Here is a 23,393-nt window from a genome sequence, read left to right on the forward strand (position 1 = left end):
TGTATTTTTAAATACATTATTGTTATTGATGTTGTTTCAATTCAGTCATTAGTTGTATCTCTCGTTTACAAGCCGGACTGTTTTTAGTAGAGAAAACAGTAAGAGCTTGATCCTGCAGTCTTTACCCAGACAAATCTTCCTAGCGGCCTGCACCAGCTGAATTCAATGACAAAATCTCCATTGACTTTAGTGGAGTGGGATGAAGACAATTGGGCTCCTTCTGCAAGGTATGAAGCACTCCTGTGAGGTGCTGAAGCACCTGCAGCTCCCACTGAAAATCTCTGAAAATGAGGGAGCACAGCACCTGCCTTTCAGGATTATGTCACAGGCTATGTCTACACTATAAGCTAGGATGTGATTCCCAGCTCGCCTACACATGCTCATGCTAGCTCTCATCGAGCTAGCGTGAGTATAAATAGTAGTGAAGCTGTGGTAGCATGGGTAGTGGCAGTGGCAGCACGGACTAGCTGTGCTGAATACAAACCTGCCTGAAACGGGAGGGCACACATTCGTGCTACCACACTGCTCTGTGTTGATACTCATGCTAGTTCAGTGAGAGCTAACACAGATATGAGTTTGCAAGCTGGGAATCACATCCCTAAGTGAAGACATAGCCTTCTGAGGTCAGTTGTGGCTGTGTTGTCTGTCAAGTACTTCCAAAGACCTCAGAAGAATATAATTTTGAAAAATATGTAGTACTGGTATTTAGATCAAGTTAAAAACAACATGATACATGGAGTTTAAAGAATTAAATTGACACAGACCATAATATTCCAGCGACTAGAGGGATATATTTAAATGAACGCTGCAAGGTTGGCAAGCCTCCAAATTAGCATAGTCCAAAGAACTCAAGATACATTTAATTGGATCTTTCTAATCCCTTTCTCTTCCAAATGAGCGTTTTAACAGTTTAATTCCTTTTCCAGCTCCCACATACCCCTACTTCAGTAGCCCATCCAAGAAAGCATTGTGAGCTGTAAGTGGCCCAGTCTTGTTCCCACTCAAATCAGTGGGAGCAGGATGGAGCCCTAAATGCTGGCAAGCTCATTTGAAAGTGATGGTTGCACCTGCAGAGAAGAACATCAATTGTGACTGAAACCTGTATTCAGCAAATGAGGAAGTTAAACAAATCTGTGTGCACAGAGAACTTTGACTGATACTGGGATCATGAGGAAGCAACAGTTGGTTAAAATGGGACTCTAATTAGAGCCCATTATTAAAATTGGTAGGGAAACCACAGCTGAAACTAGTGATTGAGGGTTTAAACTGCTGCCTGTGTGCTTGGGGCCAGGAAAGATGTCAAGTGTCACACCAAGAAAAAAATATGTGTGAGCGCTACTATTTTGTATCAATAGATGAAGAAAAGAAGAATGCATAGAGAAAAAAGGGCCAACATACTGTTTTTAGCACACTGATGCATATAAACAAACAGAATCCGCTTTCATGGCAGCAGCACAGCAGGCAACACCCAGCAACAAAATAACTTACATAAATCAGATAGACATATTTACTTTCAAATAGGTTTAAGCTTTTAATCTTCCTTAGTTATAGATACAGTAAGTAAAGATATGAGGTTGCTTTTGCTCCTGATTTCCAACAAACCCTGGTTTGCTGTCATGCCTTCCGTTCCAGGGAAAACAATGGAACATTAGTCAGTAACCATGATGTTATTATCTTCCTTATTTTTTTTAAAAAAGGTAATTGAGCCTTCAAGCCTGATACTTTGTTGTAGCACTTCTCCTTCTTCACCCCATTCTCCTTTTTGTGATCCTCATTCAATATTTGGCATCTAATGTGCAGGTTGTAAATGCTTAGGTGTGTCTTGTAAAATAGCTGGCACACTCTTAGATACTAATGATCTATAATGTTTTTTGGGGATGCTACTAGTACATTTGTGAATACAAACCTTCACCTATACACATCTGATGCTCAGCAGCAATCAAAAGGTTAAAAAAGTTACCTTAAACATTCACAGTGTCTCTTTAAATTGGATTTTAAAACTCTGTAACAAGGCTATAAGAAAAACAATCTTAGCTTCTAAAAATCTGGTCTGCTGAATATAAAATTGCATATCAGTAAAAATAAGGCCCTCATTCTGCAATTTACAATGTGCAGGAGAATCACTCTGCTCACACAGAATCCCACTGAAGTTTGTAGGATTCTGCATGGGCCCATCAGACCACTGTCTATTGTAAATGTCAGGATCGGGGCCATAATCTGCTTAATATCAGGATATCTTCAAAACAAAAGAACAAGTAGTAAGATTAAGTGTAATTTAACCAGATATCTAAATAAACTTCCAGGCTTGCCTTGTGTGTATGATTTTCTTCACTCCTGCAAGTTATTACTAATAATTGTTTTGTTTTATTACAGAAGCAATTACAAAACTATTTCTTTCATTGCTTATACAGATACAATTGTCTCCTCCAGCTGTTGTGCTAGTTTAGACTACATTGTTACCTACCTCTTCAAGCATATAGCAAAAGAAGGCAAAAAACCACTAAGATGTAGAGAAATATCACAGGATGGACAAAGGTTACTGCACTTCATGCAACAGAACCCTGAAGTACTACAGCAGGTAAACTTAAACACTGTTCAACTTGCCTATGTGTATTATTAAATTTGTGAACAAAGTCTTTTCCTATTTATTTTTGTCATCTTGAAGTAATTTAGATCATGATAACTCCAATTATTAAATAACAGAATTGGTTTCTCTAAGTTAGTATATTTGCACCCCAATTAATTTAAGAGTTTTTCTCAGGCCAGTATTATTGCAGTATCATTAGGATATTTCTTATCATGCTGATGACATGGCTATTATACTCACATTTTAGGATACTTCTTTTTACAGTGTTTCATTTTAGTTCAGAGGCTGATGAAATGCAGTATTCATCGTTATACTCATTTTATAAATTATTCCACACAGTTACATAAAAAAAGGGAAGGGGGTATCTCTAAAATATTTGAGGTAGAGCAAGAGCATTGCAGTATTTTGAATCAGTGCATTTTTCTAGTTAGACATTGTGCTTGATTATTGTGCTACAATATTTTATTTGTGCAGTATGTGACATTTTATTTGAGGGTTTGTGTCAAAGGGAAATATTAGAGTAATCAAATATCATGCTTCAGGGAAGAAACTGACTACTGCAGTGGTCAGGAAGGATTTTTTTCTCCCAGCAGTATACATTATGGTCCAGAGACAGTAAGGTGGTGTGATGGTGATGCAAGTGCAGGGTTTCAGACTAATTAGTTATTCTTAAAATTTCATATTGCTTTTTTAGTACCTAGAACTACTAATAGTGCAAGGAGCCATGAAGTCCCAAAACACCGAATACAACTTCAGTGGCACAATTTCACAATGACAGAATTGTTAGGACTTTTAAAGAAAACAAAGGATTTCACAAAACACCACGTTACAATGACCATTGTCTTAGTGCTTTCGTAGCAAGTGTGTTGGTTGCCATTTAAAAAAAATCAGCATATGATAATTACCACACGGTTACCCCACTTATTCACTATTCTAATTTAGGAGAAGAGCATGGCAAATGCTGACTGTTCAAGGGTGCCCACTATACTGGGCACTACATAGCATATTGTGAGTATTTTGGGGATATTTGTTACTGAACCTGTTGTGGGGATCTGACATGATGTCATTTTCATGTCTCACAGTACCTTTACACTGATGTGAGTGCAAAAGCAGCTTTGACTCTGAATTTCCTCACGTGTTGCTTTTTGTTACAACCTTAATGTTACAATTGTACAATTGTTACAACCTCAATGTAATATTTTGTATGTTGTTAATAATACTCAGTAATCTTTCAGTTTATAGCATAAGACTAAACAGTGATCAATCTTTATTAACTTCATAATCTGTGGAATACATTATATTTATTTTGAATGCAGGCTTTCAGTTACTCTTTTAAATATTAATGACTGGTCTCCAGGAGTCAGCATAAATATGATTTGCATTAGCACTAGTCATATCATATTGAGTGCCTCTGATGTCAACTATTCAGTGTACTAATATCTGACATCATCTCCCGAGGTCACTGACAACTTTGACCTTTATTCTCATGCATGGTTTCTGTAGTCTCAGAAGCTCTTTTGAATTGATTTGAAATTTTGACTCTTCCCTTTATGAGGCAGTAAAATTGATAATTATTCAGATGGGAACTGAGCGCTGAGTGAAAAATCAATTCCACCCGCTCTCTGCAGCGTATAAAATTACTTCTGAGTCTGCTGGACTGAACGAATGGCCAAGGTAAAAGCAGCAGGCAGGAATAGTAGAGAGGATTAGCTGGCCGAAGCTAATAGCCTAAAGGGATGGCTTTTGAGATGAGGGAGTGGGCCGGTTGGGGGTTATTATCAGCAGTGATGGGACTCATTGATCATATGTTTACATCAGGTTTCCATTGGGTTATAAATCAGCCCTGAATAGAAACGGAACCCAAGGTCTTGCATCTTACCAGAGGGACAAGGTATTAGATTATTCTCATTTTCACACTCAGATGAAAAGTGAGCCATTGATTATTCATCGGCTGGCCATTAAACACTGGTTTTATAGATGATTTGACTATCATGGAGGCTAATGAACAAAGTTCCTGCTTCATAACTAGAGGTCTCAGTTTTCAAGACATCTGTGTCGGTTAAGTAATGCATAACCCTATTAAAAGGAATGGGTTACAAATTGCTTAACAGTGCTGAAAAACTAGACCCTAATGACTAATTGTTCTTTGAGTTTAGAGAGGTTTGTCAGCTCTTTAAACTAAACTGATGCAATGATACTGTAATTATTTGCTAGTTAGAACATTTTTTCAGCTTGAATCTTTGGAATCATAATTAGACATTTCAAAGTTTCTAGCGGATCATGAAGAGTATCTGATCAAAAGTTATTTAATGAGCTATGAAAATAGAATATCTTGCTCAAATTATTTTCTTTCTGTATTAAACAAATTGAAATGTACCTCAGTTTTCTCATCCATAAAATGGGGTTGATAATATTTCTCTACAAATCACTTTAAGGTCCTTGATGGAAGATGCAATACAAGTTCAAAGGATTATTATCAATGATAATATTTATAATATAACAGGCTTCATGAGGAAAATAATGGAGATGTAATGGCAGTGAGGCACATATTCAGACTATCTCTATGCATATACAACTTCTTATTTTGTGTCTTAATATTTGCCTCTCATTAACAAAGAGGATTATCAAAGCAAAATGCAGCCTCATTTTATAAAAGTTAATTTAATCATTGAGTGACTTCTGTCATTCATAACCTGTTAGAAGAGTTGTCATGGGAGCTGTCAATGATAGTACATACATCATCTTGCACTTAGCCTAGAACAGAAAATATGCCTCAATTAAGTAAAATTCCACAAGTGGCTTAATCACAGTAAAAGGTTGAAAAAATGGGTACATATGAGATTGAATGTTTAGTAATAGAAAACCAATCTGTTAGAGCATCAAGAGTTAAAAAAAAATGTGCAGATTAATATTGCTGACTATCAATCCTAAATAAAGTATTTGCATTAACTGCAATCTATTGATAGGTGTTCATTTAGTTATGTCTTAGAGTGGAAAATCCCCGTGGGGTAGGCATTTGAGTTAGTGTGCTTGGAGGGAGAGCAGTGGGGTTTTAAGAGTTGTGTCTGTTTAGTGTAGCTGGTCCTGTCTGCTAGATTAATAGAATAAAATAAAACTGTGTAGAATGAACATCCTTATTGGAGTTGCTGTTAGCAGCATAATTGCAAGAGCTGCGGAAACAACACCTTCCACATACAAAGAATGAGCCCTCTCTGAGAGGCAGTATTTCTGATGTGATTTTAATTTTACATTCTTAGCTAATGTCACTCTAAAGGGTTCCAGTCTTATGTAATGTTAACACAGCTTCTTTGAAACAAATAGCTTCATGTTTTTATGTGCTGTGCAGCTCTTTGGTTCATGCCAAGGCTAAAAAAGCCAACATGCTATATTTTAATGTCTTTCTATTTTTTTTAAACCAATTGCATTTAACTACAGATTTTGAATAGCTGACATGAGCTATAGGGATCATGCTTCAGCAGAGACTTAAATGGAAACCACATTCATTCTTTTCTGCAGTCAGTCAGTCAGTCAATGAAAATTACTTTTCTATAGTGCTTTTCATGCCATTTATCCCAAAGTGAATTACAACAAAAAGGAAATCAGCTGCCTTTTTGTTGTTGTTTCCTGTGCTTAGATTGAAGTGGTATTGTTCAGCATTTTGACATACTGTATGGTATATTTTTCATACTTAAAATTCTGATTCCATTTCATTCTAGTAAGCAGCAGGAGAAGCAACAGCATGTTTAATAGATGCTGTGAATTTACATGAAGATGTAAAGTAAACCTGCTTCACTTGGGAACACTCTAAAATATGTCATTAATAAAATGTGCTAATGTTTCTGTCTGATGTTTTTCATAATTAGCAAAAAAAAAAATACGATGACACATTTGTATTTAGGCAAACGGCATCTGTCTCACATCCTTTTGTGCTTGGCTGTGCAGTCAGATCAGCTGAAATTGTAACATCACAAGCCAAAGTCATTTTTGGGGTAACAGACTGATGTCATGAACCACTTTACTACTGGTTCACTGTAGGAGAGAAAGCTGGGTGGGGAGGGGGAAAGCTCTTACTGTAAAATGAGTGTGAAGAAAAAGCCAGGTGAGTCACTGGCAAAGCAAATCAGTGGTTGCTTGTGACAATTGCCTCTGTATGAAAGCCCCTCTTTAATGAATATCTTCCCCTACTTAAAAAGAGAAAGATGTCTTTTATCTTATGGCTCCATCTAATTTTGTTGCATAAAATTAACCATGACATTTTGTTGCGGAAGTTTCATTATTCATGTGTCCAGTTTAGAAGCATAAAAGGGACATCTTGAGTGTAGGTTTCTGATTCCAAACTGGGTCTGAAATGTTTCACAACAAATCTTCCCTGATAAAATTCTCAGTGAGTGGTTGTGCACCAGGAATTGATGTGATTCAGTCATTGACTATAGTTCACTAAATGTATGTCACCATAATCATGGAGGCACCAATCCACTTTCTTTAGCCTTTAGAGCATTAGAGAGGAAGCATGACTTTGTGATTAAAGGGACACCACTTCCCCTTCTATTTGCTTTGGTCTCTCACATAGCAACATTATTTTTAAATAAGTAGATGGGAATCTAAAAGCAGAAAAATGAGGCAGAGGCTCAAGGACAGGTTTAGTGTCAGAAAGAACTACTTAACATGTATGTTTCAAGGTAGTGGTGAATCTTGAAGGCATGGGAATGGGAATCAGCTCTGGGTTCTACTCCTGGCTCTGCCACAAACTTCATATGTATCCTTGGGCAACTTACTTAACCAATCTGTGCCTCATCTGCAAATAGAGTAATAGGTCCTACCTCAAAAGGATTTTGTAAGGCTCAATTAATTAAGGGTTGTGAATGGAAGGTGCTATCAAACTTAAAAGTATTACTATAATTATCACTTGAACTGAAACATTGCATTATAATAAGGTCATAAAATAAATGATCCAGTAAAGCTTCTAAATTCATGTGTGCGGTTAGTTCAGAATGACTTTTCCATGTATGATAAGCGAAATGAATCTAATATATTTGCTCCACCTCTTAGCTTATCAATTCAAGAGCTTTTCTTTGGTTTTAAAATTAAAAATATTTTTATTTTAAATTATGCCAATCCTGTAAAATTGTTATAAAGATAGCATGCTAGTCCCATCTGAAAATGCAAAGGTCAAATGCCGATGGTGCCTGAACAATTGTCTGTTTTTATTGCACCTTTCATCCAAGGGTCTTAAAGAAATTTATAAACACTAATGAATTAATTCTCACAACAACCCTGTAAGGTAAGTAAAGAATATATCAGAGTCACCTTCACCCACCACAGAAATATGGTCATCACTAGAGTAGGAGGTGGTAATTGTTCAACACATTGGTTCAACAGAGCTGGATTTTAGGCACATTTCAATGCTCATCTCTTTTCTTGGGCTTTACTTAGAAGGTATTTGGGGCAATTGATGGGAGAAGGCTACTGTGGTATGATGGGTAGAGTCTATAGGTCATGTTGTTTAATTTTGTATGTGTTAATATTGAGCAGGTGCTCAGAGCTTTGAATAACTAAAAAAATCTAAACAACGTAAACAGTGCACAGTGACATTGAGCAACAGTTAGGACAGGAAGTAAAGAATGCAATATCCAGTTGCAACTAAAGGCAGATCTGGGTATTATTAAAATCAAGAATGCGTTCCAAATTGCCGTTTTTTTTTTTTTTTTTTTTTTTTTTTTTTAAGACCATAAATTATCTGGTATTGCTTTTCCCATAGATGCTAATAAAGCATATGGCCAATGTGGAGCCACGCACACTGAACAAAATAAAAACATTGAGAAGATAGTTTTATAATACACTCTCTTCGGACCTTGCAGAAAAATCCATGGGGGAACTCCAGCATATGAATATGTAATTAAAAGGAAATAGAATGATACTCAGAGGGTTCGGTCCTGCAAAGTGCTGAGCACTTTGGCACCCCAATCCAGCGAAGTATTTAAGTGTGTGTTTAATTTTAAGTTCATGAATAGTCCCATTGTAGTGAGTGAAACTGTTCCAGTGTTTGAAGGTAAGCATATGCTTAAATGTTTTGCTGGAACAAGGCTGGAGTGATCAGCACCTGGCAGAATTGAGCCCTAAATGGCTTGATACAACAATGAGAGATTTTCACTAGGGCATCTGTTTTCAGCCTCTTAACACAGTTTAAAACTGTGATCCAATAGTATCATAACTTGCTTTATTAATTGAAAGGGATGGAAATATACCAGATGTAGCCCAAGCCAGCAGAGACTTGGGTGGCTAAGCAACAGAAAAGACACCATATTGAGTGAGCCAAAATTCAGTCTCAAAGTCATTTATTTTAACCAGTGACAATACATTTAGACTCTAGTGTTTCAGCTTTGATTGATGGTTTAATATCATATATAATTTTTTTAATGAAGGAAAATCATTTAAATATGTTAACATTTACACTAGTAGTCTCCCATGTACATAACTGCATTTAATCATTACGCCGATTGTTTTTGTGCTTGTGTAATTTGTATCAGCAAGATAACTATGTCAGAGCCATCTCGTCTTAATGAAAAATATGGTTTCCTTTGCTTTATACCCAGCTCTTACTGCATGTATGTAAAGGCATCAGTAACTTCAATATAAAATGTAATACTAACAATCCAGTTATCACTACACAGGAGTGCTGTTAATTATGAAATTAGAAAAGTACACAGGAGCCTAGTCCTCTTTCTGGTGCTGTTTTGTTTAGTGCTGTGCCTTGATTCAATATTAGATATGAATTAAACTGTTTGATTTTAAGAATTTTAACACTAAACTACATAATTAAATTTTATTATCTATGTATCTGAAAATTGCATGCTCTTATTAAAGGCGCTAAATCAAACAAGGAATCTCTTCCTAATCATTCAGCTTGAGACAAAGTTAACATGAGCAGGTCTTGGGGTGGATGGAAGTTTAGTTCCATGAAGTAACAAGTATTGTACAGAATGTATGTACGGAAACAAAATGCCATAATTTGGCTTGCAGGATAAACTGCTGGAGGTGACAATGTAGGATGTGTACCCTAAGGCTAGGCAGCTGCTGTATGTATGCTTTTGTTTATCAGTTACTGGTTTATGTAGCCTTTAGGCCAGCACATGAAACAATCACTCCTGCAGGGTCAGCTGCTGGTCAGAAGCAAAGTAAGAAAAGACTTTGCGTTAAAACACGTCAGCCATAATTTTAGTGCAGCTGGCACCTGCTACTGGTGCACAGCAGGAGGGTTAAAGGTCAAAGAGGCAGTTGTTCTAAACTCAGTGATGGCTTAAAGGGACTTGTAGATTAATCCTCTTTATTAACTTCTGTATATTAGATAACTATTGCAATGAATGACAGTCCGTCTTTCTGAATAAGTCCCATCACCTCTTTCACTTTTAAATTGGCTTTTGAGTAGTGAATATTAAATAGAATGCATTTCAGAGTAATTAAATGAAAACATTAGGATGATGTTTTACTATCATATCTATAAATTTATTGTATATTTATCCTGTATTACTTACCATTAATTGCTTTTGTGTGGAAAAAGAAGCCAACATTTTTCAATTACAGAAGAAAAATTGGCTGTATTTCTCAATAAGCTTGTCTTTGTAAGCTACATAAATATTTTCAAAAATTACAAATACTATTCAGAAAAATGTAAAAAAAACCAAACAAAAAAACCCCACTTCTAGTCTTTATTTTTGCAATGCAGTTTAATGCTTTAACACTTTAAAAATGTTTAACTTTTGCTGTCCTTCATTCATTTGTTACATAACACAAAGACTAGAAAAATGTTTCAGTGCTAGTTTGAAAAAAAATTATCATTGCCATTTAGCAATATTGAACCAATGGTGTGAATAGTGCCATCCATTTTGTAAGAGCAGTGTGGTTTTTCAAAATCCAATTAGCAATGGTGTTTGCTGTCTGGAATTAATACAGTACTGTACCGAAATGGGCAAGGAACCCCAATTCTCCCTTCTGTGTTTTTTACCACTTAGCAAAACTGTCAGTGGAAGATCGTCAGTCATGTGAATGATGGAGCATGTTCTCTATGAACAAAAGTTAACTTACTCCAACAAATCGGGTTGAAATTTCTGGGTAAGCATTTGCATAGAAAGTTGCTTAGTTGCTATTGGATATCACTGGAATGTACTGCCCTATTGCACGGTGCATAGTGAATAGGACTGGGCTCTGTAGAGGTGCAATAGTCAATGAGGCAAGGGCTGCTACAGAGCCCTTTTCTGTTCAGTACATAATCTGGACAATTGAAAACTGTATGCGCCATGTAAAAAAGGTTACAGTGTTATGGAAAACTTTCTGCACCAGGCACAGTTTTCAAAAGCCTATGTACACTGAATAAATCCGGTATTCTGTGGAACTGTGATCCATTTGCTGCACACTTGACTGCACTGAGAAAGTGACCTAGGTAGCTCTGCTTCCTAATCAAACCTTCACAACTGCATGTTGTGGCCCCTTTCCTCCATATACAAGACACAGCTAAATAAGAGAAACACAAGTCTCTTGTGCAAGAGAACAAGTAAAAGGCACTTTGATATTGGATACCTTCTCGTGATGATTGGGGAAGGTGCTGGATGATTGGAAAAAGGCAAATATAGTGCCCATCTTCAAAAAAAGGGAAGAAGGAGAATCCGGGGAATTACAGATTGGTCAACCTCACCTCAATCCCTGGAAAAATCATGGAGCAGGTCCTCAAGGAATCCATTTTGAGGCATTTGGAAGAGAGGAAGGTGATCAGGAACATTCAGCATGGATTCATCAAAGGCAAGTCATGCCTGACCAACCTGATTGTCTTCTATGACAAGATGACTGGCTCTCTGGATATGGGGAAAGTGGTGGACATGAGGACATGATATACCTTACCTTTAGCAAAGCTTTTGATACGGTCTCCTACAGTATTCTTATCAGCAAGTTAAAGTAGTATGGGTTGGATGAATGGACAATAAGATATTAGAAAACTGGCTAGATCATCGGGTGCAAAAGGTAGTGATCAATGGCTCAATGTCTAGTTGGCAGCCAGTGACAAGCAGGGATCAGTGCTGAGGTCGGTTTTGTTCAACATCTTCATGAATGATCTGGAGGATGGGGTGGATTGCACCCTTAGCAGGTTTGCAGATGACACTAAGCTGAGGGGAGTGGTGGATACCCTGGAGGGTAGGGATAAGATACAGAATGACCTAGACAATTGGAGGATTGGCCCAAAAAAATCTGATGAAGGGTTCAACAAGAACAAATGCAGAATTCTGCACTTAGGACGGAAGAATCACATGCACTGCTACAGACCGGGGACTGACTGGCTAGGCAGCAGTTCTGCAGAAAAGAAGCTGGGGGTTACAGTGGACAATAAGCTGGATATGAGTCAATAGTGTGCCCTTATTGCCAAAAGGGCTAACGGCATATTGGGGTGCATTGCCAGCAGATCAAGGGAACTGATTTTTCCCCTCTATTTGGCACTGGTGAGGCCACATTTAGAGTATTGTGTCCAGTTTTGGGGCCCCCACTACAGAAAGGATGTGGACAAATTGGAGAGAGTCCCGCAGTGGGCAACAAAAATTATTAGGGGACTGGAGCACATGATTTATGAGAAGAGGCTGAGGGGAACTAGGCTTGTTTAGTCTGCAGAAGAGAAGAATGAGAGGGGATTTGATAGCAGCCTTTAAATACCTGAAAGGAGGTTCCAGGGAGGATGGAGCTTGGTTGTTCTCAATGGTAGTAGATGACAAAACTAGGAGCAGTGTCTCAAGTTGCAGTGGGGGAGGTCTAGGTTGGATATTAGGAAAAAGTTTTTCACTGGGAGGGTGGTGAAGCACTGGAATGGGTTACCTAGGGAGGTGGTGGAATCTCCATCCTTAGAGGTTTTTAAGGTGCGGTTTGACAAAGCTCTGGCTGGGATGATTTAGTTGGGGTTGGTCCTGCATTGAGCAGGGTGTTGGACTTGATGACCTCCTGAGATCCCTTCCAACCCTAATCTTCTATGATTCCTTTCAAAGGGGAAAATAAGTTCATTATGTGAATATTGATACTTCTAATGACAAATAAGAACATAGGGACTTCAATACTGTGTCAGACCATGGGACTGTTCAGCTTGGAAGAGAGATGATCAAGCAGGGGACTAAAGAGAGAGATGATAGAGGTCTATAAAATCATGAATAGTGTGAAGAAAGTGAATAAGGCAGTGTTATTTACCCCTTCACATAACAGAAGAACCAGGGGTCACCTGATGAAATTAATAGGCAGCAAGTTCAAAACAAATGGAAGGAAGTATTTCCATACCGTTGGACATCTTTGTTGCCCTTTTCAACCTCTTGCAGTTCCACTCTAAACTTTTTGTGATGGGGCAACCAGAACCAGACACAGCATTCAAAGTTTGGATGCTCCATGAATTTAAATGTCATAATATTTTCTGTCTTTTTTTCTAACCCTTTCCTAATAGTTCATAACATACTGTTACCCTTGTTGACTGCTGCTGTGCATTGGGAAGAAGTTTTCAGAGAACTATCCATGGTGACTTCAAGATCTCTTTCTTGGGTGGTAATAGCTAATTTAGAACCCTTCATTTTATATGTATAGTTGGAATTATGTTTTCCAAATTAGAGAAATATGGTCTAGATTAAATTATTATACGGTGGGTACACAACTGGTTGAAAGACCATACTCAGAGAGTAGTTATCTATGTTTTGCTGTTAAATTGGAAGGACATATCGAATGGGATCCCTCAGGGGTCAGTCCTAGGTTTGGTACTCTACATTGTTTTCATTAATGACTTGGATAATGGAGTAGAGAGTACACGTATAAAATATGCAGATGGCACCGAGCTGGAAGGAGTTGCAAGCACTTTGGAGGACAGGTTTAAAATTCAGAATGACTTTGACAAATCGGAGAATTGGTCTGAATTCAGCAAGATGAAATTCAATAAAGACAAGTTCAAAGTACTTCCCTTAGGAAGGAAAAATCAAATGCACAACTACAAAATGGGGAATAACTGCTAGGTGGTAGTATTGCTGAAAAGGACCTTGGGATTATAGTGGATCACAAACTAAATATGAGTTATCAACGTGATCCAGCTGTAAAAAAGACTACCATGATTCTGGAATGTATTAATAGGAACATTGTATGTAAGACACAGGAAGTAATTGTCCCACTCTGCTCGGCATTAGTGAGACCCCAACTGGAGTTCTGTGTCCAGTTCTGGGCATCACAATTTAGGAAAGATGTGGACAAATTGAGAAGAACACAAAGGAGAGCAACAAAAATGATAAAAAGCTTAGAAAACCTGACCTATGAGGAAAAGTTTAAAAAACTGGACATGTTTCGTCTTGAGAAAAGACGAATGAGTGGAGACCTGATAAGTCTTCCAATATGTTAAGGGTTACTATAAAGAGAACGGTGATCAATTGTTCTTTATGTCCACAGAAGGTAAGATAAGAACTAATGGGCTTAATCTGCAACAAAGGGGATTTAGGTTAGATATTGGAAAAAACTTTCTAACTATAACGGTAGTTAAGCTCTGCAATAGGCTTTCAAGAGAGGTCATGAAGTTCCGCTCATTGGAAGCTTTAAAAAACAAGTTGGATAAACATCTGTCAGGGTTGGTCTAGATTTACTTGGTCCTGCCACAGTGCAGGGTGCTGAACTTCATGACTCCTCAAGGTCCCTTCCAGCCCTTCGTTCCTATTATTCTATGATCTCTGGTCCACCAAAACTAACATTTTTCTTTACCTAACCCTATCACCTCTCTCCTTCTCACTGTATAGCTCCTAAAAGATTATAATAACTGAATACATTTAGATTAGATTACATTTCAATGAGGGCACTCAAATCCTTCTAATAGCTCACAAAAAAGCCCACTATGAAGATGCGTAACTTTGAAGGGGAGAAATGTTTAGCCTATTATGAGTCAATACAAATAGTCACAAATACAAAAATGATGATTTTTTTAATGGATTATCCAAATCTGACTTTTAGATTCCATCCACTGTGGATTTTCTGGCTTTTGTTCAATTTTCATGAATGGATAGAGGGTTACCCTGTTGTTTTCAAGTCAGGTTTGTGGACCTAAAACTTCCTGTTTACAGTCTCCATTGTCTTTATATATGCCAAACTAATGAAGCCTCCCGTTGAAACAGCCTCTTGATTTTTGTGGGCAACAGTTTGTGTCATGGAGAGTGCATTGACTGTAAATTGAAGGTCAATGGATTTCAATCTCTACTGACTGTCTCAAAAGTGATGCTGTTCTCTACCAGAACCACTGCAGGATGGACTATTTTATTCTTTGAACAACCATTTTCCCAGATCTGCATATTCACCCAAAACACGTTACAAACTGGGATTGAAATCCTGCCTCCATTAAAGTCAGTGGCAAATCTCTCACTGACTTCAGTACAAGCCTGGATTTCACCCAAAACTTCAAAAGTTTGCTGCAGTTTTTTGGGAGCATGCTAAAGTGATCACAAAGCCTTTCCAACTTCCATTTGCTGCTAACACACTGCATCTGCCTGTGTCAAGAAGAAATCTGTTGAAATGATTTAAGTATTTGTTCTGGTTATTAGCGTGTCCCATTAAAGTCGTATAAAGTTCTATTATATTTCATCAATATAAGCCATAGCCAATCTCTGTTTGGTTGCTTCTGACAAAGTGTACAGGTGAGACACACTGTAGTTTACTGGACAGTTTCATGAAAGAGTATTTCCCATGAAGTAGACCTAAAATTGGCTTGGATACATGACAGCTGAGTGTTCAAATCTCCCCTCTCCCACCTCCCTTTTGGTTTGATGATGCCCTCAATATCAGTTTTTGTTATTGTGTTATTTTCTTCTTTAATAGTCTTATTATGGTCTTGTTTTAGAGTGAGTTGTTTGGTTGTAGTTCACTATAACGAATACACTTTTTTAAAAAGTGACAAACTTAAACCCATTAACTTTGGTTTTTATTAAGTAGCTTCATTTAAAAAAAAAACCAACTCTCTTAAAATCTCATATTATTTTTCAATAATCCTCACCAGTTACTTCCTGGAAAGAAGGATGTTTAGATTCTGGCTTTAAAGATTTTGGACTTAATTTTCCCTTGGGTCTGAGCTCCTCAAAGTACACAATGGGGGTCAGTTACAGGTCTTAGATTCTGCAGTGGCTTGGCCCTGTTGTGAGTTAAAGCAGCCTAAGGACTGCTCTGACTTACATCACTGGAATATGGGCTCTAGGGGATCTTTACTCCAGTGACGTATTAGTCCAGCTCAGTATTGCCAACCCCAAGCATTCAAAAATCACAAATCAGGCCTCAAAATATCATGCAGTTTTAACAATAATTAATTCTATTTGCCTTCTATTTTTTGAACCTTTAGAGTACCTGTTTTCAAGCTTCTCTCTGAAACTCTGAGAGCTAAAACTTACGTTGTTTTTCTATATATTGTTATGTTTTTAAATAAAAGCCGAGATTCTAACTTAATTGCACAATTCCGGGAACTGTGGCATTAAGAAAAACTCCAAATATTGTTACACTCACAAAAAAATGATAATTTGGCAACACTGCCGCCGTGCTCTTCTCTTCTTCCCTGACACAAATGCTCTGTGCCGGCAGACAGCACGACCAGTACAGGAGTCATCTCTGCTCCAAAGGGATTTTCCACCGGTGAGTTACAAGCAGAATCCAATCCTTTTGCATTGCCGCCAGAGCCAAAACACAGAATCTGATCCTTAAGTCAGTTTGATTTACTGCTGAACTCCCACAGAGTTCCCCTTAAAATGAATTAATTAATTAGAGTTCGTATAGTCTCCCTTTAAAATCTTTTTAGCATGACAAATAAAATAATCTTCCATTGATACTTAAAGGCCTTAAGTCCAGTGAAAAAAAATTCAAAGAGAAAGTTGTGAGAGGTCTAACTATTAAAATGTAGAGTGTCAAACTGCAGGGGTAATGTATTTAGTAGGAAATATAATATTCAGTGCACTTTGTTTTGATGACTACATGGAATAGCCTTGTGCTGTTATCCTTCATTGTTGTGAAAGATGATATTCACTAAGAAATGTTGCGGTGACTATTCAAGATAAAGTACTACCATGTTTATTACCATCTTTATCGCCTATCTGTCTTCTGTGTTTGTTTGGAATAGCTTCTGTTATGGTGCAGTACATCACTGATTGCTTTACCAAACATGTTCTTAATTATTTGTTACAAATAGTTGCAAATAACAAATCAATTTAATAGAAATTAAGATCAATTAGTGAACAATTTGAAAATAGAAAAAGGGCTTAAATGTATTGGATAATTTATTTGTGATTAATAATTTGATCAGCTTTCCTAAATACGGTGCTGTTACGCTATTCTGCTGTAGTCAAGTAGATTACTGTAGTTTGCTTAGACCACCGTCTCTCATGCTGACTAGTAATGTCTCATTGTTTCCTTATATTCCCTGTGTCTGTATCCATCTGTATCCCTGTTGTCTGTGTTCTTATCCTTAGACTATACGTTCTTTGGGGAGGGGCTGTCTTTTTGTTCTTTGCTTGTAAAACACCTAGCACATCGAGGACTTGATCCATGAGTGGGGCTTCTAGGCGCTATGAGAATTCAAATAATAAATAATAATGTGGAAGAGGGTGGTGTTTAATGGTTAGAAAGGCAACTGGGAGTCAGGATGTCTGGGCTCTGTATACTGCTTCTCCCCGACTCACTGAGATACCTTGGACTAGTCATTTAGGGTCTGTCTACACTGCTGTTGGGAGCATGCCTCCCAGCCCATGTAGGCAGATGCACGATCTCTGTTTGAGCTAGCATGCTGAAACCAGCAGTGTGGATGTTGTGACAGAGGCTAGCTGCCTGAGTACAAGCCCACCTGAGCCCTTGGGTCCATACTCAGGTGGCTAGCCCTAGCTGCCACCCGTGCAGCAACAGCCACACTTCTGTTTTTAGTGCACTAGCTTGAGTAGAACTAGTGCAAGTCTCTCGACCTGAGTGGGAGGCACTCTTCCAGCCGCAGTGAGGACATATCCTTAGTCCCACTATCTCTCCCTAGTCTCCCCTGCACGCATCGCTTTTGAACTTTTCTGTAGATTAACCCAAAGCTGTTTTTAAATTAATTGTTGCCGTTTATTTTCAATGATGACATCAGTAATAAACATTGTCTAACCTCATCCTGTCTCCCTGCTCGAAGGCAGTTCTGTAATGTTGGGGCAGAAGACCAGAGAACAGAACAGAGATCCTGTCATAATGAGAAGAGAATTCTCCTACCTGCCTTCATGCTCCAAATCTCAACAGCTTGGGACGGGGAGCAGCCAGCACAAGTCTTAGCAGGTTGGAGGAGGCGAGTAGCCAGAGCATGTCCCAGAACATTGGACAGAGTGGGGAGAACTCTTCTATCCGATCATCTTAAGGGAGGTGGACAGTGCAAATACTAACAACAGCTGTGGGGTGGGAGGGAAGATACTGACAGGTGAAGAGTTTACTTACAGAGAAACAGACTCTTGCCAAGGGCATTGGCCTATGAAGTGTGTGAAACTACAGTCCTCTGCTACTGAGAGGATCAGATTGTCTGTAACCTTTCATTTGTCCAGAGATGCTGGTACTTAAAACAGTTGTATTCCCCTATCACACTCAGGTAAGAATAGTTATCCAGGAAGGGGCGGTGCTCCTGTCCCACTGATGCAAAGGGAGTGCAAAGAATCATCCTTATGAGACAGTAATAATAACCTGGTTTTGGAAGGGCCTGATTTAACAGCACTGTCAACTTTGGTAAAAATAGAATGTGAGAGAGAATGAGTTTTGTGAATATCTGGTAAAGGTATCTAAAGAGCTCAACTCTGTTCCCTGCTCCACATATACAAAGATCTGCAAAGTGTAATAAATTGTGCAATCAAGGACTCAGTGCTGAAAACCTGTTCCATCAGAACTCTGTCATCCCTTAAAACGGTGCACAGCATTATCTATTTTCATGGCCTCTGTGTTGGAAATGGCGTCTCAGATGGGGCAGGGATTAATTTGAAGTGACCATCATAATGTCCAGAGCTGAAGACTGCTGAATGCTACCATCTGAAAAAGGCAGCTCATGAGTTCATTTTGCAAGTGTAAGTTATTCCAGCCTTGAGGTAGAATAATTGGCTGCATATCAGGGAGTACAGATGGGTAGGCAAGAGGAAGCTGTGCAGATACATGGGTTTGTAAACATCTGTCAACTGCATCAGATATCCAGATACAAAATCTAGCACTTCAGGCAGCATGTGAGTAAGTGACATTCAACAGAGGACTTACGTGAAATTCAGTGTAGACAAAAGCAAGGCAATACATATTGGAAGTGAATAATTAAACTAATAAATCTTATTCCCCCTCTCCTGCAGAAAGAGAAGCTACTTCACTCCTCAGCCTTCTTCCTATTGCCAAAGTTTGAGACTGTCGCTCATGATACTTAACCCATGCGACCCTTACAGAAACCACAGCTAGCCCACCCCATGATAGGCTGCACCACCCCGGAGACCTCTTTCCTCTCATGCTAGATGATATGTCATCCATGAGACTAACCGCCCGTATAGGTGATGTACATCGCCCATTAGCCTTACCCCTCCCCACATTCTGATAACATGTGGCTGTGCCCTGCATCACACACCCCTTCAAAGGAACAGTTCATGTGCAGACAGTACTTAAATGGGATCTAGCAGTAATACGGATGTGCCACCATATTAAATTTAATTTGGTGTTTGTGCCCCCCTAGTTTGTGGGGATAGTGTTTAGTCCTGAATGGCACATTTGCAAGAATGTAACTGCTTCCATTTCTCCCAGCTCTGTTGTATTTACTTTCTAATACAGTGCAAACATCTGCTTTACAATCCTGTCAACCATTTGAAAAGCAATTTACTACTAGCCAAAAGTTTCAAATACATAATGAGCTTTCCATAGTCCATTTTGTCCTGTTGATCTACATTTTGCTGCCATTGAAATGAATAATTTATTACATTTATTTCAACAGAGGAAAAGTAAAACTGTTTGCGGTGTGATGTGTGTGGTTACATTAAGAATAGACACATGGCACACATTTGTAATTAATTAATCTGGAGCTATCGTTCTAAATGTATCTTCTCCTGAGTAAGTGGTGAAATATGTACTGTAGATAATTCTTTCCCCGAGAAAAAGCCAGACTCTGATACCTGAGATTGTTAGCATCTCACTCCATGAGTAGTGCCATTTATTTCATTGGGACCACTGGTGAGGTAAGGCACTATTGCGTGTCAGAGAGGCTTTCGGAATCTGGCCCAAGCTGATTTAAATATTGAATTTGGAGGGGATATTGAATATCTGAAATAATGGAAAAAATTAAAGCAACACTGGAACAACTGTGAAACTCCATTTTTTTGCTTGCCAGTTTACAATGAGGGAAATAGAGAATTTAAAAATACTCCAGGCGGTTGTAGTTTTCTAAATGGAAGGGCTCACATCATTCCCCTTATAAAATATGTGAATAAATTTAGTGTTCATGCTGGATTTAAGATGAGCTCATTCACTGCAGGCTCTGTGCAAACTTCCCTAGGCAGTTCTGACATGATACCTCCACTCTGACCTGCAGCACCACTGTCCGTCTAACCTTGGGTTCATAGAATCATAGAATATTAGAGTTGGAAGGGACCTCAGGAGGTCATCTAGTCCAACCCCCTGCTCAAAGCAGGACTAACCTCAGCTATATCATCCCAACCAGGGCTTTGTCAAGCCTCAGCTTAAAAACCTCTAAGGATGGAGATTCCACCACCTCCCTAGGTAACCCATTCCAGTGCTTCACCACCCTCCTAGTAAAAAACTTTTTCCTAATGTCCAACCTAGACCTCCCGCCCTGCAACTTGAGACCGTTGCTCCTTGTTCTGTCATCTGCCACCACCGAGAACAGCCTAGCCCCATCCTCCCTGGAACCTCCTTTCAGGTAGTTAAAGGCTGCTATCAAATCCCCCCTCATTCTTCTCTTTTGCAGACTAAACAAGCCCAGTTCCCTCAGCCTCTCCTCATAAGTCCTGTGCTCCAGCCCCCTAATCATTTTGGTTGCCCTCTGCTGCACTCTCTCTAACTTGTCCACATCCTTTTTGTAGTGGGGGGCCCAAAACTGGACACAATATTCTAAATGCGGCCTCACCAATGCCGAATAGAGGGGAATAATCACTTCCCGTGACCTGCTGGCAATGCCCTTCCTAATGCAGCCCAATATGCCATTAGCCTTGACAACCAGGGCACACTGCTGACTCATATGCAGCTTTTTATCCACCGTTACCCCCAGGTCTTTTTCTGCAGAGCTGCTGCCCAGCTCGTCGGTCCCCAGTCTATAGCTGTGCATGGGATTCTTCCTTCCTAAGTGGAGGACTCTGCACTTGTCCTTGTTGAACCTCATTAGGTTTCTTTTGGCCCAATCCTCCAGTTTGTTTAGGTCACACTGTATCCTATCCCTACCCTAGGCAAATTGCCCTACTGACTAGAAAATGTAGCATTTGGAACTAATTTGTAAGTAGTTTACTGTGTCAGAACAAATTTGAAAATATATTGGTGTCAGATGTTCTTTTAATTAATGTTGCTTGGCAGGTGATTGTTCACCTGGGTTATGTTTTCAAAGGCCTGAGTTTTAGGTGAACCATACCAAATGCCAGTCTCCACCAATATGTATTTGCAAGACTTTTTGTTAGTGTTCTTAGTATATATATTCTGCTTGTGTGGGTGTGAGGATGAGATCATACACCTACCTCTTAGCCAGTAACATGCAAACAATAGACGTAAACTATGACAGAAGTAGATGGAGAGATTTTGTAGCAAATCAAGTTTCTGTCCACTGAAATGTCTGCATGCATATTTCAATTCATAGAGGTCTGTATGTGTGTCATGGGACTGGGACTTCAGGAGTGACTTTTCAATCATATATACCTTAATATTCCCCCAAATGAAGCAAAAAAGCTAGATTTCGATGAGGACTGTACCCAGGTCAAACTCAGTGTTGGAAACTCTCATGATTTTATCATAAGTCTTGTGATATTTTGGGATTTTTCTTACAGCCCCAACTGCTGGAATCCAGATATAGCATGAGAATCTCAGCTTTTGTTTTAAAAAAAAAAAAGTATGAATCTAGCTCTCTTGGTTGCAAAGAAAAGTGTGAAAATGTGATCCATATGTACCCTCAAACCTGAGTAACCCAAAGGCAAATATAAAGAACTCTCAATTATTTTTTTTTTAAATCTCATTCTTTTTAAGGCAGTCCCTTGATTTCTGGGTGAGATGAATACAGACTGGGTCAGACTGTTTCTGAGCTTACATAATGTACTTCATAAGCATGTTAAAATGTGATTAGTTGCTATAGAGTAAAATATTCATACCAACCTGAGAGAGAGAAATGAGTTATGCACTCTGCTGTGATGCAAGTGCTGTTCTACTGATAACATGAAGCAGCAAAAAGGTTTTTTAATAGAAAGGCAGCTTTTGCAACCTTGGGAATTATTTTTTGCAATGAGGGATGTCTTTGGGAGCTTTTCCTCCAGTGCCCAAGAAAGAGGCTCTGAAGAGTTAGCATTGCTAGAAGTGCATCCCAACTCCCACAGTTCCCATCACTACATTTCAGGAGAATCATTATTGGCCCAAATAAAGTGGTATCTATAGTTAGACCCAGACTCCTGGGCTCTGTTCCTGGCTTTGTCACTGAGCTGCTTTGTGACCTTATTGATATGTCCACGCTGCAATCACAGGGTGTGACTGCAGCGCATATAGAACTAGCTCAGGTACCAATGGCGTTGAAGCTGCATCAGCGCAGGCTAGCCATGGGAGTATTTACCCAGAATCGCGGGTGGGTTTTTACAGCTTCACTGCTCTGGTACCCAAGCTAGCTAGTTTAAAGCTAGCCCAATTACATCTACATGAGCTACAATCAGACTCTGTGACGCACCCTGAATCATATGGCCTCTGTTCCTCAGTTAATCCCTCTGTGAAATGGGATAATACTGACCTATCTCAAAAGAGTGCGGGGATTGATATTTGGAAATTCTCAAATGTGATGTAGAAGCGCAGAGCTGTCTTGTTGTGATGCTTATTTATTCTCGATGGACTCTCTGGTACACCATTATTCTATCATTTAGCCCAGCTGAAAAATTGTATTCTCTGCAGCTCAGCTCCGGAGTGGCAATTTTGGCTTGCTGTGTCAGTTAATCCCTTCATTAGCATACGTTACTGGAAGGATCAGGGGGTTGGTTCTGGATTAAGTGATAACTAGATTCCTCTTCCTTCAACAGTGTTGTTTTTTGTCACACAAGTAATGCAAAAGTACTAGTTATAGCTAATTTTATTTTTAGAACCTGGTAATTCAGCCATTTCCGTACACATTGCAAACATAAATACCTGTACTGGGAGAAATGGCTCCATGGAAATAGAGTATAAAGAAGTGGGCACATCACTTCAGTGCTTTCCTCAGTGCGACTTGAACACCTGTACATTAAAATGTTCATACCAGATTCTGGCTCACAGAAGCCATGGTGTTTTAGAAGAACCCCTCCCAAATTAGTGATATATATGATGTCTGAAGGGAAAAGCTCAGTTTTAGTCTTGCTTTAGACAGTCCATGAGGAAGCTGTATATCTGTCCTCCCTAATGGCCTAATTGTATTAGACAGCTGAGGCAGGGGGTTGGTTAAACTGAATCAAAATCTGGCAGCTGTCCCCTAATGAAAGGATGCCTGTAGCTTGTGCCCAGATAAGTAGGGACGGCCCACCAACACATACACCAGGAACTGAAGGCAGAGCCTTCTTGTAGAAAAGGTCAGACCTGTTCTGTAAACAGCTCCATT

At 39.0% G+C, this 23,393-nt stretch overlaps 1 protein-coding gene across 1 annotated transcript in view; it reads left to right on the plus strand.

Moving 5' to 3' along the window:
• RANBP17 (RAN binding protein 17) overlaps window positions 1-23,393 on the plus strand; it is a 259,916-nt gene that overhangs the window by 206,265 nt on the left and 30,258 nt on the right. The window contains exon 25 of the mRNA XM_067566736.1: window positions 2,412-2,578. Coding sequence (XP_067422837.1) covers window positions 2,412-2,578 — 167 coding nt within the window. The remainder of the gene's footprint in view (window positions 1-2,411; window positions 2,579-23,393) is intronic.

The sequence above is a fragment of the Emydura macquarii genome, unplaced genomic scaffold, assembly GCF_026122565.2.
Source record: "Emydura macquarii macquarii isolate MOO-44397 ecotype Brisbane River unplaced genomic scaffold, CSIRO-AGI_Emac_v2 contig_2768, whole genome shotgun sequence".
In the NCBI taxonomy this organism is placed as follows: Eukaryota; Metazoa; Chordata; order Testudines; family Chelidae; genus Emydura; species Emydura macquarii.